General features: G+C 38.9%; 1 protein-coding gene across 1 annotated transcript in view; it reads left to right on the top strand.

Annotated features, from left to right (window-relative positions):
• The window catches only part of LOC122810542 (tetraspanin-15-like), a 1,820,183-nt gene that overhangs the window by 27,639 nt on the left and 1,772,466 nt on the right, over positions 1-20,078 (top strand). The window contains exon 2 of the mRNA XM_044082123.1: positions 2,764-2,860. Coding sequence (XP_043938058.1) covers positions 2,764-2,860 — 97 coding nt within the window. The remainder of the gene's footprint in view (positions 1-2,763; positions 2,861-20,078) is intronic.

Here is a 20,078-nt window from a genome sequence, read left to right on the forward strand (position 1 = left end):
GCTTTTACAGGAAGATCTTTGTGTACTTGTGGGGGTATATGTTTGCAGGACTGAGTTAGGGGCAGGGCAGTCATTTGGTTTAGAAATTAGTTTGTGGGCTAAGGTTAGTTGGGTGTATTGTACATGGTAGGAAAACTCTATCCATTTTAGCTTGGTGATGGCATGGCAGTGATGGGAATGGTCTGGTATTTCCGAGGCGAATTTGGCTATTTTGTAATTTATTACTATGGGTTGTGTGCTAATTCGTAAAAATGGCACTACCATATAGAAGGGAGTGGATGAGTTAGGGTACTGGCTAGTTTTATTTTGGTATTTTTATCCAAGTAGATATATATATATATATATATATATATATATATATATATATATATATATATATATATATATATATATATATATATATATATGTGTGTGTGTGTGCGTGTGTTTGTGTATATATATATATATATATATATATATATATATATATGTGTGTGTGCGTGTGTTTGTGTGTGTATATATATATATATATATATATATATATATATATATATATATATATCCAGTATAACCAACTGATTATGGCCCATAAAATCCTCTATAATCCGAACAATACTCCTGCACTTAAAAATATTATCACCCCCTATAACAGTCCTTGACCTCTTCGATCCTCTGACAAACTACTAATTCAGACTAGCAAAATTAATAACACAGCCGGTGATTCTCTCTTTGCAAACTCTGTAAGTAGATCCTGGAACTCTCTTCCAGCTGATATTACCTTACTTTCCACCTTAGGTCAATTTAAAACTAGACTCAAACAACGTTTGTCACTTAACTGGCTGCCCTTCTTGTCAATGTATCAAGCCTGGCTAACTCGAATGTGTAAAAATCTGTTAACCAGTTTACTGTGTAATTTAATTTAATCCTGACTTGTGCTCAGGACTAACTGTAACCTGTGGAACTTGTTTAACTTGCTTACTTATGTAATCTCTGTAAATAGTCTGTTTGTAATATGTAATGCTGGTATTATGTAATGCTGTATCTGCTTACCCTTGGAGCTTTTCTCCCCGGGCCTCCGCTGAAAATGGACATTCATCCAGTCGGACTATCCCGGTCAACAAATGTAAAATAAATAAATAAAATAAATAAATATATATATATATATATATATATATATATATATATATATATGTGTGTGTGTGTGTGTGTATGTATATATATATATATATATATATATATATATATATATATGTGTGTATATATATATATATATATATATATATATATATATATATATGTGTGTGTATATATATATATATATGTATATGTATGTGTTTGTGTGTTTATATATATATATATATATATATATATATATATATATATATGTGTGTGTGTGTGTGTATATATGTATGTGTGCGTGTATATATATATATATATATATATATGTATATATATATATATATATATATATATATATATATATATTCACATATATATACAGACAGACAAATATATATATACACACACACACACACACACACATGTATATATAGACATTTATATATATATATATATATATATATATATACATATATATATATATATATATGTACAGTAATAAAGACAATATCACACACACACACACACACACATATATATGTACTTATGTGTTTGTATGCTTGTGTGTGTATATATCTTGCCACCAGGTCCTATTTATATTTTGGTGGAAGTTAAGATCTCTCAAGGAGGCATTGAGAGTGTTCTTAGTTTAACATATGTGTAGGAGTTCAGATTGGATTACATGCTTTGAGGTTCAGAAAGCAAGACTGACCTCTCCTGTCAAGAGTCTGTAAGAAAAAGGAAAGAAGGGGGGAGCACATTAAGGTGTTCTGCGTAGCTGAAGGAAGATGGGATTATCCTAGGGAGGAAATGCTGCAGTCTCTCAACCTGGATAATATGCTTAGAGAGGTGTATACCAAAGAGACATTATACTCTATTATTGGCCTGATGAGGAAAGAGTAGAGATGGATGGTAACTTCCTTTGGTCTGGAGAAAAACTCCTGGTTATTAGTCTGGGAAGGTAAAAGTATTTCTTAATAGTAGTGATAGATGGTGATCAAAAGATTGTTTGTTGTCAGCGGAAGTGCTCGGGCCCCTAATGGCTGAGCCAACTGTCAAAGGAGTGTCACTTGTGTGGTTGGTGCATGGGTGCTCAATTTTGTCTAAGGGAGTAAAGCTGCTTTTCTCAGCATTTAATTTTAGGCTGTACTCCCAACACCAATTAGTGTGTGTGAGTCCGTCCAGAAAAGTTTGCAAGTAAAATGGGGAGTTAATGACAGCGCCATGTCTGCAAAAATGGTCATATAAAGACCCTTGATGTCAGCCTTATCAGAGAAGTAAGTACAAAACAGAAGTAGTCATAGGACCAATTCCTAGTGGACACCACTGGTAACTCTCTCTTAAAAGAGAGAGTGACCTGTATATTAATAGCTTGGGTTCTGTTAAACAATTTGCTAACCAGCAGGTGACATAAGGGTTGACACTTACTTTGATTAGTTTACCAATAGTGCCAGAATGTGGGTGGTATGAGAAGCCTTGGCCGGATCCAGGTAGGCAATATGAACTGATTTTCCCATGTCTAAATGCATAAATTACTTGTTCAAAGAAGCCCATCAGGTTCAGGAGGCAGAATCTGCTTTAAAAAAGAGAGAAAGAGACTTCCAGGGATTGCAGACTCTGTCCTTGTTTATAAGTTCTGTAATGATGCCCTCCATTGCTTTGCAGCTAAAGCTTGTGAGGCTTACAGGTCTTTGGTTTCCTGGATCAGTAGTGGATCCTCACTTGTGGAGCTGGATGACTACTGGAGTTCTCCATTCCTTCGGTATGAATCCATTGGAGAGGCTGAGGCTGAATAGGTTTAGTAGAGATATTTCCAGACAGTGTCTTTAACTGACAGGAAGGCAGCCTGACACATTATCAAGACCCACTGAACAAGTGTTTTTTTTTGCCTTGTATAGAGCATTCTGGGCCTACTCTAAGGTGAGGACGTCTGTGTATCCTAATAAGCTGGGGTAGATTATGGGGCAGATAAAATGTTGGCGATTTCCTCCGGGAATGACTACATGTTCTGTATTAGCTCTGTGCATTGCTGAGTATTACCTCTAAGGTTTCTGACAGCTGAAGAAAGCTTTGTGGTTCTTGACAGGGTTAGCAATTGTCAGTTCATGCTTACTTTTGGAAGATTTGATTCTGAGTTATTTGATGATCTTAGCTCATCTATAGACAGTGAGGTATTATGTTTGCTTTTACGGGCTGTGGGTTTCTTCCTTTTATTGTGTAGTGTGTTTATTATTGGGTTCAACTATAGGGGTTTATTCCTGAATTTGACATTACATTTGTGTTTCATGGGGTAGAATCCTTGATGCGTGTTTTGAGGTAGATGTAGAAATTATCCACAAATTTGGCAGTGTGTGATGTGGGGTTATGAAGGTGAGAAGGGCATGAAAATGTCCTCAGCTAGCTGGATTAGTTTGCCTGTAGTCTCTAAAGACAGAGGGGTTTCATATTTAGTCGGGTATTACCCTCATGGTGAGTTTTAAATGATTACATTTGACTAGTGACACGGTAACTGTATTAGTTGATCATAGGGTGGCAGTATTATTGGGAATCAGTTCCAGTATTTTCAAACCCTTAGATGGGACTTCAACAAGTTGGTCTATGAAGTTAGCAAGAATCTTTGTGTAATTATTTGAGGTGGTGTAGATTTATTGCTATGTTTGATAGAGAGGGATGTCTGTCTGTTTAGATATTCCTCATGGGAAACAGGTGAAGTAGAGGAGTACCACAGTTGGGAAAGGATATAGTACTGAGTTCTGTTTGCCATGAAATGATGTGGGGAAATTCAGGGTCATTCCATCCATCCACAACTCCCGTTTTCCCATTTTTGCACATGGGATTGGGGTGTCACTTCAGTAGTAATAGTCATCTAGAGGCAAGGTTTACACCACCGAGTGGCTATCCCTGCCATGGTAGTTCATCCACACTACATACACACACACACACACACACACACACACACACACACACACACACACACACACACACACACACACACACACACACACACACACCCCTATGGCCAATTTGAGTGTCCAGTCTACCTACTGCATGTTTTTGGAATGTGGGAGGACACCAGAGCACCTAGGGGAAACCTTGTAAACAGAGAGAGGACATGCAGACTCTGTAAAGAAGGCAACCTAGCCAAGAATCAAACTGGAGAACCTCTTGGTGTGAGGCAGCAGCACCAACTCAGATTCAAGGTCATTGTCATGGCTTAAGAGCCTGGAGGTGACATGGTTTCTTAGGAATGCAAACACCCTTCCTCCAATAATACCTTCATTTTTGGGTCTGAAAAAGTGGTAGACCTTGTAGTCCTATACTGTGGGGCTGTTTTTTTTCAGTAACTATGCAGGTATCCATATTTTCAAGAGTTAAGAATTCCTGAAAGGAGTGCAACCTATTTTTTGTGATTCTTTCTTTGAGCAGTGCTTCCTCTATATTGATTTGATTTGATTGTCTATGTAACTAATTTGAGGAACCTGACCTTCCATAAAGGCCCTGCTCAATATATGGAAGGCATGAGGAGAGAGGTGTAGGCCATCCCTAGCAAAGCAGCCAGAATTGCCAGTGATCTCCTCCCAGGTTGATATATATATTTATTAAAATAACACCAATAGCTAAGCCAATTATCTTTTGTTTGCATTGTGGTATCAGAGTGGCCAGTGGTAGGATGCAGCTTGATACTAGTTTCATACCAATTTCAGATGAGTATTCTAAGAGCTCCATTATGTCTGTCTTCTTATAATAATGTAAGGAGGCATGTCTCAAGTCCTTTACTTCAATGTTTGCAGTGACCATGTGATTTATTCATTTAGGGTGATGGGACGTTAGAGTCCAAGTGACACTGTGGATCTTTTCTCTTAAGATTCAGTTAACCTTCACTTTCTTTGCTCATCCCGGTGAGTGATGCATCTAGCTAAAATGTTACCCAGATGGTACTGTTCCAGCCTTCCTCACTTAAGCCTGTCAGCTGAGCATCCTTTCTTTGTTTTCGTGGTCTCTACACTTTGTGTCTGTTGTTAATCTGTCCACCAGACCTTCCGCTAGGAGTTTTTCATGCTTTTGGCAGGGGCTTTCTTAGTACCCTGGTATTAGAAGACTTATTTTTTTTGTGTAGAATATGGTTGTTTGGCTGTGTGAGGTGGATGTCAGAACTGACAAAATGCTGGGTATGTCTTTGAAGAAAGGTAGGCCACCAAGGGTAGCAAATATTTGTACCTCTCACATATGGAATATAGTCTACAAACAGAATCAAGCTGTTGTCAGTGAACATGACACATTTCTTGCATTACCTCAAATTTCCTATTGGTGTCAAGCTGGCAAAACTTGAAGTAAGCAGTGACGTCATGGTATTTAGTGCCTAGTGAAATAGGGGTTAATGATGAATGCTATTGTAGTGGACTGTGCCCTAAGCAGGAGTAAAGATAAGAACAACGGTAACATGAGCTTAGCAGTCTAGGGGGAAGGGTCTCCCCACTGGATCTACTAGTTCTCACTAGTATGAACAGATGAGACTGGGGGGGGGGGGTTCTAAAGATAATTTGTAGTAAGGCCAATCGGCTCAAGATCAACAGTGGCTCACTGGATCTCTAGGGTATAAATGGAAGACGGACATACTTTAATAGCTTTACACGTATGATTCTTGTGTGCCACTGGCAAGAGCAGTGAAAGAAGGAAGGAGAATTTGCATTTCTAGTCAAATTAACATAAGAGGCAGACAGTAACGACAGACAGTACACAATACAGAATGATGATAAGCCAGATTAAATCGGTCCCTAAAGCTTCTATCTATAGCCTCCCCCTCACAAAAGCTATGTGCAGCAAACACTGAGGACTAGCTTTGGCTGATCAGACTTGTGGTTAAGAACAAAATGCTGCACTTACAGTAAAAAGCTTTAAAAACAATTCTAGGAGCAGAAATATTAGAACAAATACAATCTAGTTTGATTTTTTTTACTTTCCTGATGCAGAGATACTGTGAGATGTAGGAAAGTACCCATGGCAATATCTAGGAGCATTATGGGGATGGTGGTGTCCAGACACACCTGTGACCTGCTTCGTCTTAGTCCACTAAGGACTGCTGCTGTCATACTTGGCTTGGAAAAGTGCATCTCAAAGACTGTAGCTTTAAACTGAGATGGAAAGAGGAGGATATAGTCATAGATGCAGAAAAACATAAGTGTGATTCAGGCCATAGCTGGGTATTGTTGCTACGCAGTGCAGTTAGGCTGTTTGGGAACAACAGACAATGATAAAGCAGACATTATGGGCCAGTGAAAGAGTAGGTAAGACGGGTATAAGGGTGCAGGTGCTCAGGAGTGACAGAAAAAGGGGCAAATGTAGAATAGTGATTTGCAGCAAATGTGAGGTTAAGGAGGAGACGTGAAAAGAATCAACATGAAGTGGGTGGTGCAGCAGGCAGAGGCAGAACCTAGGGTACATGCCCTCATGGTGAAGAGAGAGAGTGGAGGGGAGAACCTAGGGTACATGCCCTCAAGGTGAAGTGAGAGAGTGGAGGGGCAGAACCTAGGGTACATGCCCTCATGGTGAAGAGAGAAGAACCTAGGGTACATGCCCTCATGGTGAAGAGAGAGAGTGGAGGGGCAGAACCTAGGGTACATGCCCTCATGGTGAAGAGAGAGAGTGGAGGGGCAGAACCTAGGGTACATGCCCTCATGGTGAAGAGAGAGAGTGGAGGAATGGAGGTGGATAAGTGCAGTCTGTCATACCCCAGGCACATCACAGGAGAAGAATGAGCAACTGGAGAAGTGAATAAAGGAGCGGTATAGCAGGAAGCAGATTGTAGTGATAGGGTATGTGACAGTGCCGGGAGTTTCTGAGCTCCAGGGTAGAGATGAAGTGGGAATTGATTAAGGTTATTACTAGCTGGGAGTGTACCAGAAAAGTTAGTATTCCCAGATATGGTCCTCACCAAGACTTGGAGGAGTCAGAGATGCCCAGGTAAAGCACCATTAATCTACAGTGATCTTACACTGTATGGTTTAGAGTGGGGAGTAGGGTAATCACTTAATGACAAAGATTTCAGGATTCCTTGAGGAAACAGAACCGCAGTTAGCCTGTTTTCTAAAGTTAGGTGTAACAGTGGAGGGTTTGAAGAAGAATATAAGCAGGAATTTGAAAAAAATATCAGGTGTCATTTGAGGGATGGTAGGTAGCAAGCAGTTAAGGGTCAGTGCAGAAAAATTCCAATTAATGGATGTGACTCGTAACAGCCCAGGTGTGAAGTATCATGTGGAAATAAAACTATTGGCAGTAAAACTGGAAAGGGATCTGGGAATGCTGATCACCCCTGGATTTGGCCACCCCTGAGCAGAGTGAGAGTGGCAGTAGCTAGGAGAATGGATATATTTAGAGATATGAACTCCAGAAGCAAAGCATTATTGTTCCTGTTCTACAAGGACTTGGTCAGGCTTGAGCCATGTGTGTAGATCTGTATACTAAGCAGAAAGGGACATCAAGCTGCCAGAAGAGGTTCACAGAAGAGTCACCCTAAGTGTGCTGCGAAGGAGGAGAATGAGTTGACCAAGTGAGACGCAAGATTTGATAGAGGTGCAGAGTATGGTGTCAGCAAGATGTGAAGGACATGGCCTGATCAGACGGAGGAAGGCACATTGATAAATTGTAAAGACCATATAGTTCCTGGAAATTTGAAAGTAGCACTTAATGGAGATCATTGTAGTTCCATAGAATGGGCTAACTGAATGGGTGGCTCGGTGGGATGCCATGGAAGTAAAATAATAAATGTACTTAAAAGGCAGAGTGTAGACAGGCTTATTGTCTGCTTCTGTTGTCAAGTACATGTAATGTAGTATATCACTGATGACCCTCTTATATTCACTGCATCATAGAAAATGCATACTGTTTCTATAAAGGATTTTATACCTTTTCCTAAAATTGCAGTTTGATAGCCACCTTCAGTTCCATGCTCTCATTCGATATAGTTCCTTCTTTAAAAACGTACATCTGCTTTTTCTATTTACTGCAGTATTGCTGCATTGTCTTTTCAGCTTTCTGTTTATTATATGCGTTAGATTTCAGCACACACTGAGGCATTCATATAGCTCTAATGTGCATTTGCATAATTCTTATGTGAGGATTTGTAGTTATAACCCAAGTGAGCATAAGTCAAAATTTCAGGTTTAATTGAAGGATTGTCTTTCCTAATTTCCGTTCTCCTTCCTGTAGGAGTTCATTTATATTAAACACTAATCTTCCTTCTTATTTAATAATGTTTAATATCCACTTATTGTTTCGCTGCAGACAAACAAGCTGCTTACCTGGCCTCATAACTGCGGTCACCAGCTGATTTGCCTCTAGGGTCACTGACAGTATAGGAAGTATATATATTTGTAATGCATAATAATAGATAAAATGCGAGCTTCCTGTTGTATCATTTGTGCGTCATTGCCGAAGAAGAAAAAAATAAAGCATTTCTTTGCAAATGGAAGCATGCACCAACTAAATCCATGATAAAGCTAATAAAAACAGATGTTTTCATTGTAAACGTAGAGTGCATATCTTTCTGGAAGTCATAAGAACAATGTATAGTTACTCTTTGCATGTTCTGAAAGTGAAAATGTACAATGTACAATTCTTAGTTGACAGCAAAAGGACATTAGGCTACTCAGTCATTACCTATGAGTTCTAAACATTTCAGGAAGATTGCTGATTTGGCTTAAGACATGAAATAAAACACTATAAATCCTAATATGATTCATTCAGAGGTAATGCGAAGAGGCACTTTATATACCAGAGGTGGGAGATAAGACTACATAGCCTTTCAGCAGAGTTTGTTAATATAAACAGTATGTGTGCTACAAGTGTTACAATGCTTGAGGCAGAAACTTTACTGCTTTGTTCCAGTCTAATAACTGAGACATAACGGGCGTCCATTACTTCAGAAGCTGGGATATGTTGATATGTAATGGTCTCTCCCCATGGTCCCGGAACTCTGGCTGCCTTCTTTTTTTTTTTATTCTGCATTGGTAGCATTTTTGATTACTATATGGGAACTTATTTAATTGTAAGGGTGAGGGATCGTAAGCTGTGGTTTAGATTTCATTTTGTACATTGCTTTTTTCCTAACTGGTGGCATTTCCTGTCTTTCTGGCCTTTTTATATTCAGATTGTGTATTCCTAGAGATGTTCTTTCTCTAAAGAACAATAAATGTTCTGGAGGGACTGGTTCATAACCCAGAGACTGCCCATGTTATGTAATAGACTTACCATACATGTCAAACAGAGCACCTCACTGGCCCTCTTCCAAGGTTAATCTTGATGAGTGGATGGGAAATAGAACATTCACCCTGGGGATCACTTCAGTGGCTCAACTCGACAGAGGCACTGGAAACTAAGGTCGGGTGGCACGTTGCCAGGGTAATACTATGGGCTAGGCTTGTAATGCCTCCAGGGCCATTAGCCTAGTACACACCTATGAACCTATAATGTACTTAAGAAATTTGCTGATAACTTCATTAAGTTAAGGAATTACAGTAATTTCAAAATGGTTTACAAATAGACCACAGATGAAGTGGAAATAAGTAGATGTAGATGCAACAACTTCCTAAGTGCATTCTGTAATATAGAAGATGTAGCAAGACTTCTTTAAGCAGAAATTTAAGGAAGTTTCCTTTAAAAATTTCTTTAGCTTTGATCTAGTTGTAATGGCCCAACATAGACTAAGCTGCTGTTATTTAAGCTGATCTACTTAAAAACGTTCAAGGAACAGCATTCTCATTTTTTTCAGCCAAGGCTGCTGCTTCCTGTAAATAATTTTTACCACACTAGTATGTTGTTGTTATTGTTTTTATTCGACTGCTCTGTCACAATTGACTAGTACTGTAGTGCCCTGACTGCTGTTGAGATATTTACTAGTGTAGATTGTGACACCCTTTGATTTTTGTTAGTTGCTAGATATTACATTTGTTTAATCTTTTTTCTTGTTTTATGAGGAACAGTGGCTGATATTGTTATATTAGAGGAACTCATGTCTCATCGGCAACCCTTTGTTTGACAAAGGTGTGAATTTTGTACAAAAACATGAAAGTAATGCAAATAGTTCCCTATTGAAATTCTGAGACTCGTAATTAGGAGACCCAAAATACTGAAAAAAAGAGATTAAAAATAGAGAAGAAAGGCAATTATCAAACCACTAAACATTTTTTTTTTTTTTGGCAGGGGATGAAAATCTCCCGTGACCTCATGGGGGGTGGAGTAAATACATTTCTTTTTAAAGGTGCAATCCACTTTTCATTCACCAACCATGGGCCAAGAAGCCTTAAGAAGTCAGGATGCATAATGAACCATAGTATTCTAGCTTTTATGATTGGTATAGTTGGTGCAACAGATGTAAGATGGTGGAGTCAGCAGTGGAAATCAGAAGCAATACAAATGTGGCTAGTGGACATTGTAAGAGAGTTAGACTTGAAGTGAGAGGACGTGGGATGGTCTCAAAGCAGCTGTGTATACTGGTTATTAGTGGGAGGTAAAATTTATAAAAGGTCAGTCCTCATTGGCCCATTGGAAACTGATATTCAGTTTTGTGATCTGGGCAGAAAGGAAAGGGGCGGAGAATAGAGGTGCAGCTGCTTTTGAGTATTGGAATGCATGCTGTATTGTTGAATGAGGTTTCTTGTGTCAGGTGCACAGGAACATGCATTTTAGTGAATGAATGGCAAATTGAAAGCATGGAAACTCTGTGGAGTAATCCCTGCCATAGTGTGCAATTAATGGCGATGAGTGAAGATTTAGCCTGGAAAAGGAAACACACCAAGATTTCCTTTCATTGTTCATTCTCATTAATGAGAATTTGGTAAGACCTGAAGAGCTTTGGCAGGTCAGAAGGTCACATTAATATTTTATCTTACTGTAGGTGACAACCTGTACTTTTTCAGTGGGATGTTTATTGTGGAAATAATCAGGTAGCTCATCTGAATGACAGGACAGAAGTTTCAAGTTATGAAGTTGAGAATATTGTCATTTACCTTGAAATGCCCAAAGTGGTTACACTTAAGCTATTATTTAGATTATTTATAAGAATGAGTGAGAACAGTGTGTGTAGTGTGAAAGCCCTTTTTGGTCACTAATTGGGCTGGGGGAGTCATTTTATTAGGAGGTTAGTTTATTAAGATAATTGCTGTTCCTAATTTTCTGGGCAGACTTGCCACTAAACGATAAACTGGTGGATAAAATCTGTTTGACAGGTTCACACGTAGGGGGTGTAGGAAGAGAGTTACTGAGGAGAAGATAATTTCTTTACACAGGGATTGGTGGTAGAGTGTTGAGCCCCTGACTCGAGGAATTATGTGGATTTGATGAATATAACCTAGGTACTAGCAAGGAGGAAAGAGCAGATAGATTGGAAAGATTTGGAAAAAATAAAATAAATATTAAATGAAAGTTATATACTGCAGGCTGAGTTTGAATGGTTGGTTGAGCTATGTAAAAAACTAAGGTATCTTAACTGTTGTAAAAAAAATTCAGAGAATCCGTATCAGAGAAGAGAGGTTGGGAATATTTATGATGAGGAAGAGGAGAGAAGTTATTGATAAGGAATATGATCACAACTAATGACAGAACTTTGAAGTCATTTGGGGCTAAATCCTAAATTTGCATTGGATGTTTGGAGTGTGGCTGAAATATCTGCAGATAAAATGCTTGTAAGTCTGTTAGTTAAAGTTTGGTCCATGGATAAATTGGAAAAATAAGTGCGTAGTCTTGGGATGTCTTATCTTAGGAGCTGCAGAGTAGAATAAAGAATTGTTGAGGAAGCCAACAAGAGTAGTTTAGTTCATTGGAAGCTATGAAATTAGGAAAGAATGATTGAACAGCAGGATCAGAATACGTAAAATGAGGAATGGATGGTTAGTGCCATGGATGGCCTTATGCATAGGCCAACATGGCAGCCACCTAGGGAGCCATTCTTGCAGGGAAACTGTTTCACGTTTGTTTATTTTTAAAGCAAGAAACAGTTTATTTGTTCAAAAAAATAATGAATAAAATTAAATTTTAAAAAAACCTACCAAAGCATAGTGGATATCCTGCAGCGGGGGGACTCGCCTGACTTCCCCATTCAAGTCAGTATGAACTTGAACATTACGCAGTTTCTGCTCTGTGAGTGGTGCAGACTAGACATCATGTGATTTTCTAACATAGGCACAAATTTTCTTCATTGTTTTCATAGGCAGCTTCCACTGGTGGTAAGGTTTTTTATTTATTTATTTTTTTAAGATACTGGCAGCATGGAAGGACATCATGGCAGGAAAGAGCAAAAAATAATTAGGAGCAGAATGTAACATCAGGATCATTGACAGCAGCAGGTGGTTGAGGCTGTGCTGTGATGGCTCACTATCATATCCAACCCTGGATATCGGATCATGTTGCGGGGAAAATGTTGGCTTCTGAAACCTATAGATTGAGGAAGGGAGCCAGACACTGCTGATTAACAGCTGCTGGGGATGCAAAAAGTATTTATAAAAATGTTCCAAATTGTGGCCTCAAGTAGATATCTGAAGAAGCTCTTTTATCTCCAAAATCAGCACTACTAAAAAAAACAGATATTGTATATTTTTCAAATTTTATATCAACAGTTAATCTCTGCTAGTACTATTAGTTGGATTTATATATATATATATATATATATATATATATATATATATATATATATACATACACACACACATACACATATATATGCATATATATACATATATAGTTTTATATATATATATATATATATACACATATATATGCATATATATATATATATATATATATACATATATATATAGTGTTTTATATATATATATATATATAGACTTTGTGTAGTCATAGTTTCATACACAGCAACATCTTTCTCACATTCACTGTCTAGAAAAAAAAAGGTCTGCATTTACTGGTAGTTGTAAAACACACAGCTCTGTAAGCTTCATGGCTGAAAAACAGTCTTCAGACCAGCCCACCCATTTGTTTTAAAAGAAAAGTATAATTGAATATACAAATAAATAATGAAGAGATGTTTGTTTCCTGTATTTTATAATGTGCTTTAATGTAAACCTCAGAAACAGGGGTCCTATGAAAGTTGTATTATCTTAGGCAGTGGATAACCACAGTAGTGAATGCCTTTTCTCTTTTATCGCAGAACTCCACAACTTGTGGACACACTAATACAGTGGACCACCAGTCACTTTAGAAATCAAATAAATATCTCCAGAAATGATCTAGGGAACTGGTATACATTTTACCCAAGGCTGACTTAGTTTCCCCTCTGCATTTCTTCCTTCCATGCCCATCTCCGTTCAGCAGCTATATGCTCCTGGTTACCATACTTGTTAGTTATTCTTACTGTTCGCTTCCTTGAAAGAACACATCACTGTATTGGTGCACTGGTAGGTCACTTTAACTGGGATACTAATTTAAATGTATGTTTACTTTGTTGAAATGTGATAAAAGTAAACCACCTGACTTGCTTGAAAAAAATCTCTTTTTGTATCTATATTAAATTGGAATAATTTACATACGATTAAGCATATTATTCCCAATGTGGTTCATGTTTAGGTGATTATGTGGTTTGTTATTTATAAAGAGCTACTAAAGATACAAAAAGTTAAGTTATAATGCACCATATAAAAATATCTGATAGTTCAGAAAGGTAAGTGCAATATTGAGGATGTCGATAAAGGCTAACCGTACAAAAAGCTGAGTGTAGTAATGTGTATGTAGTAACTGCTAACGGTACAAAAAGCTGAGTGTAGTAATGTGTATGTAGTAACTGCTAATAGTACGGAAAGCTGAGTATAGTACTAAGGTGGAAATAAGTGCTAAGGTACAGAAAGGTAAGTGCAGTGCTAAAAATGGAAATAACTGCTAAGGTGTAGAAAGGTATATGCAGTACTGAGGTTGGGAATAACTGCTAAGGTACAGAAAGTTATGTGCAGTAATGAGGATGGAAAAACTACTTGGGTACAAAAAGGTAAATGTAGTTTTGAGGATGGAAGTAACTGCCAAGGTCCAGAAAAGGAAATGCAGTACCGAGGATGGAAGTAACTGCCAAGGTCCAGAAAAGGAAATGCAGTACTGAGGATAGCAATAACTACTGAGGAACAGAAAGGTGACTGCAGTACTTTGTATGGAAACAACTGCTAAGGTACAGAATGGTAAGCGCAGTACTGAGGATGGAAATATTTACCAGTAAAATGCAAAGATGAGTGTCGTACTGAATATGAAAATATCTACTAATGGTACAAATGTGAGTCTCATGCTGAATATGGAAATATGTGCTAAAGGTGGGAATATAAGTATGGCATTGAGTATGAAAGTATTGAAAGTGGAAAGCTCTGCAATCTTTAGTTGAGGAACTGAGAGAACATGAACCTTTCAGACAGGTTTTACCACCTATATCTACATAACCTATAGCGTACCTGCAGTGGTGGTGCTGCAGTAGCGTTGTCGCCTCACAGTAAGACGCTGTCAGGTTCGATGCTCAGAGCGTCTTCTGTGTGCAGACATGCGTGAATGGGCGTACCTTCGTTGAAGGTTGTGCGTCAGGGCTGGTAACTCGGCACATAAAAATCAACTACCAATCATTAGCGGACCGGAGTTCCACTGTGGCGACCTCTAACCAGGAAAAAGCCGAAAGACACAACATCTACATAACCTATAGCAACCTTCTCGTCCTTACCAAAATCATCCTTGTGCCTTTGTTTCCCCATCTTTTCACTCTTCTTACTACCCTCGCATTCTTTCCTCTTCCTTTTTCACTTCCTCCCATCCATGCTCCCATTCGGTCGTTTTTTTTTTTTTTCTTTTGATAACAGACTGCCCTTATTTGGCTTCCCCTCCTTTAACCTACTTTCCCTCACTCTGATAGTAATTATTCTGTAAATAGCTGTTCACGCAGCAGAATTGCACTTTTAGCTCATGTATCCATGCAGCGATTGTACTCCTATGCTCTGTTGGCTTAAAAATTTGCCTGTAACAATGTCTGTAAATTTATACTTTGCTTGAAAATGGTTGAAGTGGATTAGTGTTGTACCTCGGGCATAAATAACTAAATCTGAATATTTGTACTTTGGGTGGATATATTTTCTAAAACTATAGAAAAGTAAGTGTGGTACTGAATGTATAACTGTCTGTTTATGGTACAGAAAGATAAGTATGTTACGACTGTAAAAATGCTTGAAAATTTATAGGACGATTAGTGTAATAATATGGAAATATCTGCTAAAAATGTACTGAAAGATGAGTATTGTAGTGTGTGTATTGAAATATCTGATAAAAAAGTAAGAAAGATGAACATGATACAGAGCATGAAAATATCTGTTAAAGGAACAGAAAGTTAAGTACAGCACAGAATATGGAAACATCTGCTAAAGGTCCAGAAAGGAAGTCTGGCACTGAGTATGGAAATATCCAGAATGGTGAGTATGGTATTAAGTATGGAAATATCTGATAAAGGTCCGAAAAAGTAAATATGGTGCCAAGTATGGCAATATTTGCTAAAGGTAAAGAAAGATGAGATATGATACTGAGTGATATACTTCCTTTTAGCATATCAGTTAAATGCAGTCCTTAACATCCTTTTGCTTAAGGGCAATTCATCTTGACTTGGATATAATCCTGAACAAAAAGTGGTAGCACATTCTTTGTTGACTGTCTTTGGGTATAGGTCTGATATCCAGAACTCTTAAGCTGCCTGTGGAGACTAAATGGCCAAAGGAACAGACTTACATATACAAAGTCTGAGATGCCATTTGTTGGAATATTTCCTTCCAAGTATGGCGATCTTGGAGTAGGTATATACAAGTTCAGGTGTTGTGGTACTTGCCCCCCTTTGAAAAAGAAGTTTTAAGGAGAACGATTTTGTAGAGATTTGCTCCTGTCATATGTTGTCAGGTTTTTTTTTGCCTTTTCTGCACCTAGCATTTCAAGTGCCGATATTTCAATAGGGAGCTTTCTGAGCTTTATTCATCCCCTCCTGTCCCCATAACATGCAACAGATGTGGTTCAAATTATTAAAATATTCATGGATGTTCTTCCATTTCACTGTTGGGAGTATTCTTTACAATGAAAAAACAGTAGAAGGATGCTCCAATTTGGCTCGCTCGGCAAAATACAACTAAAGACAAAAGATAAGTGATGCTCTGCACCGTAAAACTTGACTGAACAATTTATTTGACTATGATAGCGAAAAAACAACAAACAGAAATACAGAGGACAAGCGCTTTCAGCTATTAAAGCCTTCTTCAGATCCACATTTAAAAACCACTTCAACATAATATAAAGCTTCAATCAGCCAATGACAAATATGTAAATATCATGTTTTAGCCTAACCAATAAAGGTGCTTATACAAGCAACTGTATCATCCAATGTACTTGATTATTCTAATGAACTTTACCTAACCAATAAAGGTAAAGATGTAAATCAGACTTCACTTTCCTAAATAGCATTGGCTTAAGCTAGCCAATAGAAGTAAAAATGTAAATCTCTTTTGTATGGATCGATAGTTCACATCACATTTGTATAAAAAACTACTTGCCAATATCATTTTCTAATACTTTAGTAGTTAAAATACCTATAATATGCAAAATTCACTTAATAAAAATGCACCCTTAAAAGTGTGCCATGCATTCACAGCCCTTAAGGCAAAATAACATACCCAACACACTAGTAATAGGTGACTCTATAGTCAGACACAATGACGTCCCACTCACTAGGCTGAAAAAGGAGAAGGTTACTGTTTGCTGCCTGTCTGGTGCCAGGATCCACCACATAACCCAAGCACTCGGGTCACTCCAGAACAAGTACAAATACGACCATCATTGTCCATGTTGGTGTGAATGACCTGAGCCTTACCTCCCTGTACTAAATAAAAAGAGACATGGAAGAGCTCTCTGATCACGTAGGCCAGGCTGGTATGACCCTGACCCTGAGTAGCATCCTGCCCTCACCAAGAATGATACCATGGTATAAAGAAAAAATTATCAATTTCAACAATTGACTAAGCTTCTGGTTTCATTCAAAGGGGATCCAGTGTCTGTCAGCCTGGGATGACATGCCTTCGCTAGAGAGGCTTAGGCTTTCAATTACTGGCCAAGGCTTTTGCACCCCCATAGTGCCTTTTTTAGGCAAGGCTCAAAAGACAAACCACGGCCATAAATAGCACAAGTAACAAAAAAAAACTGAGCATAATGCTACTCAGTGCCAGAATTCTAAACCTCAAAATGCACTCACTCGAGGCACTACTCAGTATGGAGAAAATCGATATATGCGCAGTAACAGAAATCTGGTTTAAGGCTCCAGGGAGCACCCCACCACTACCAGGCTACAACTCGTATCATACATTTCAGCCACAAAACCCGGACCGAAATACAAAAGGCAGGGGTGTATCCATATTCATCAAGGATACCCACACCTCCAGGTTAGTGGCACAGCATGATGCCTCAAAGATCATCCACGTGCAATTAACAATGGGCATAACTGCAGTTCAAATTGTAGCTTGCTACACATCACCCACCATGCCCCAGGACCCCCATTCTGCATTTTTGGAAACAGTGGGAAACATAAAAGTCTGACCAAACTCCCTGATATTGGGTGATTTCAATTACCCAAACATTATTTGGGAGAACTACTCAAGTACTAACTCACTTGCCCAACATTTCCTAGAATTTATAAACTCAAACTCAACACCTCCACCAGAGGTGACAGCATAGTGGACCTGGTCATCACCAACATGGGTGACCGGTGTTCCACACTGGAGGTCAACCCCTCGCTGGTTAGATCTGACCATAAACTAATCACTCTGGACATCCACATTCCGCCCCCACCCCTGGTCAAAGAAACTACCGTGAAAAACTTTTCAAAAACAAACTTCACGTTACTTAAGACCGAGGTGGAATGTTTCAAATCCCCCATGCTAAAGGATAACACTGCCCAAGCTATAAAATCCTTTACTAATGCACTGTACGGGCACCTACAAGAATGCATGGATTGTGCTATCCCAAGCAAAAACAAGACTCACTCCTCCAAGAAAAGGAAACCAGTCTGGTGGACCCTTGCCATAAACAAGCTATACAATAGAAGGAGGAAACTACAGTAAAATCCCAAGAGGGGACGACATCCTTGATCAGTATCAGCAAGAAACTACGATCCTTCATAAAATCATCCAAGGCTAGCTTCGAAACAAAAATTGCCAAGGACTCCAAAGATAACCACAAGGCATTCTTTAGCTATGTCAAGAATCTAAGTGAAAATTCCCAGATCTGCTCAGTGTTAGTGCAGAATGGTACACAATACACTGAACCGACCGATATCGCCAACATCCTGGCAGACAGGTTCAGTGCAAACGTCACCCACCTCTCACCCCCAAAAGGGCCCATAACCATACCAGAAGAATGTAGTGCCCCTGAAATCACAGACACACAGGTTAAAACAGCCCTCTACAAAGCCAAAAACACAGCATCAATGGGACCAGATGGTGTCCCAGGCTGCATCCTACACAAGCTCAAAGATGAACTTACCCGTCACCTAAACACACTGTTCAAACTCAGCCTCTCTACAGGTTATGTGCTCATAGAGTGGTGCACAGCAACGGTTATTCCGATCCACAAAGGTGGAGCCACAACAGACCTTGGGAACTATCGCCCTATATGCCTGACTAGCTTGGTCTTCAAGGCTATGGAGTGCATCATCATGGATCTCATTTATTTATTTATTTTACATTTGTTAACCGGGGGTGTCTGTCTGAGCCGAAAAGGACCTTTTTCAGCAGAGGCCCGGGGAGAAAAGCTCCACAAAGAAAAATTAGACACATTTAGTTATTTAGACATGATCAGTATACACACAAATTACAGGAGACATGTTTTTACAGTGGTATGCGGCACATTAGCAGTTACAGTGGAAAGAACAAACAAAACAATATTAATTTTAAAAATAAAGGTAATTAATAGATTTGTGGTGTACAGCTGAAATTTGGAACATAGGTAGAATACATACATAGTACACAGGTACAGTACATACATTGTAGATTAGCCAGTGTTTGTGAGTAAGATTGAAAACTATTATCAAGTGCTCTAGATTTTGTATGTATGTGTTATCCGCTTTCACTAGCCTGGGGAGCAGTCATGGCACTGCCAACTTTCCTTGAGATGTTGTCTGATGAGATCTTTACAGGAGGCTTTGGATGATGTGTTTTGAATGCTTGTAGGGACAGAGTTCCATTTTTTAGCCACTGACTATATAGTTACTCATTAACAGAGACATTGGGAACCTCCAAACACTGGACCCTACCCAGTTCAGCTTTAAGGGCCGATCATGCCTCCTAAACCTGGTGGATTTCTTTGAGACCGTTACCAAGGCTATAGACGAGGGAAAGGTGGTCCACACAGCCTACCTAGACCTCGCAAAGGCCTTCAACACCATTCCCCATTCTGGTATTATAGACAAGCTCACCAACCTCAACATAAACCCCTACATCACGAGATGGGTTGCCAACTGGCTCATGGACAGAACCCACATGGTAAGAGTTGCGGGAGCTAGGTCCGACTCTAAACCTGTTACAAGTGGCATTCCCCAGGGCTCAGTCCTAGGACCCCTCCTGTTTGGCATATACTTCTCAGAGGTACAGGCAAGCACAGGAGGACTATGGCTGACCAAGTTCGCAGACAACTGCAAACTAGGGGCTAGAATTGACTCTCCGGCTAACACCAACATCCTGCAAAAGGGTCTCACTGAGACAGATACCTGGTGTCAAAACCATGGCCTCAAGCTGAATGCCAAAAAGTGCATAGTCATTCCCTTTGGAAAAAAGAAATTACCCACAAACTGCCATATAGGTAGTACCCCCCTAAATACAGAAGACGAAATAAAGGATCTGGGGACTCAAGTAGATAGTAATCTCTCCTTTGATAATCATATTGCCAAAGTGGTTAGAAAATCCTTCTATGTGGCCCACCTAATTGCA

Source organism: Protopterus annectens, chromosome 9.part0, assembly GCF_019279795.1.
Source record: "Protopterus annectens isolate FY-2018-M chromosome 9.part0, PAN1.0, whole genome shotgun sequence".
Taxonomy (NCBI): domain Eukaryota; kingdom Metazoa; phylum Chordata; order Ceratodontiformes; family Protopteridae; genus Protopterus; species Protopterus annectens.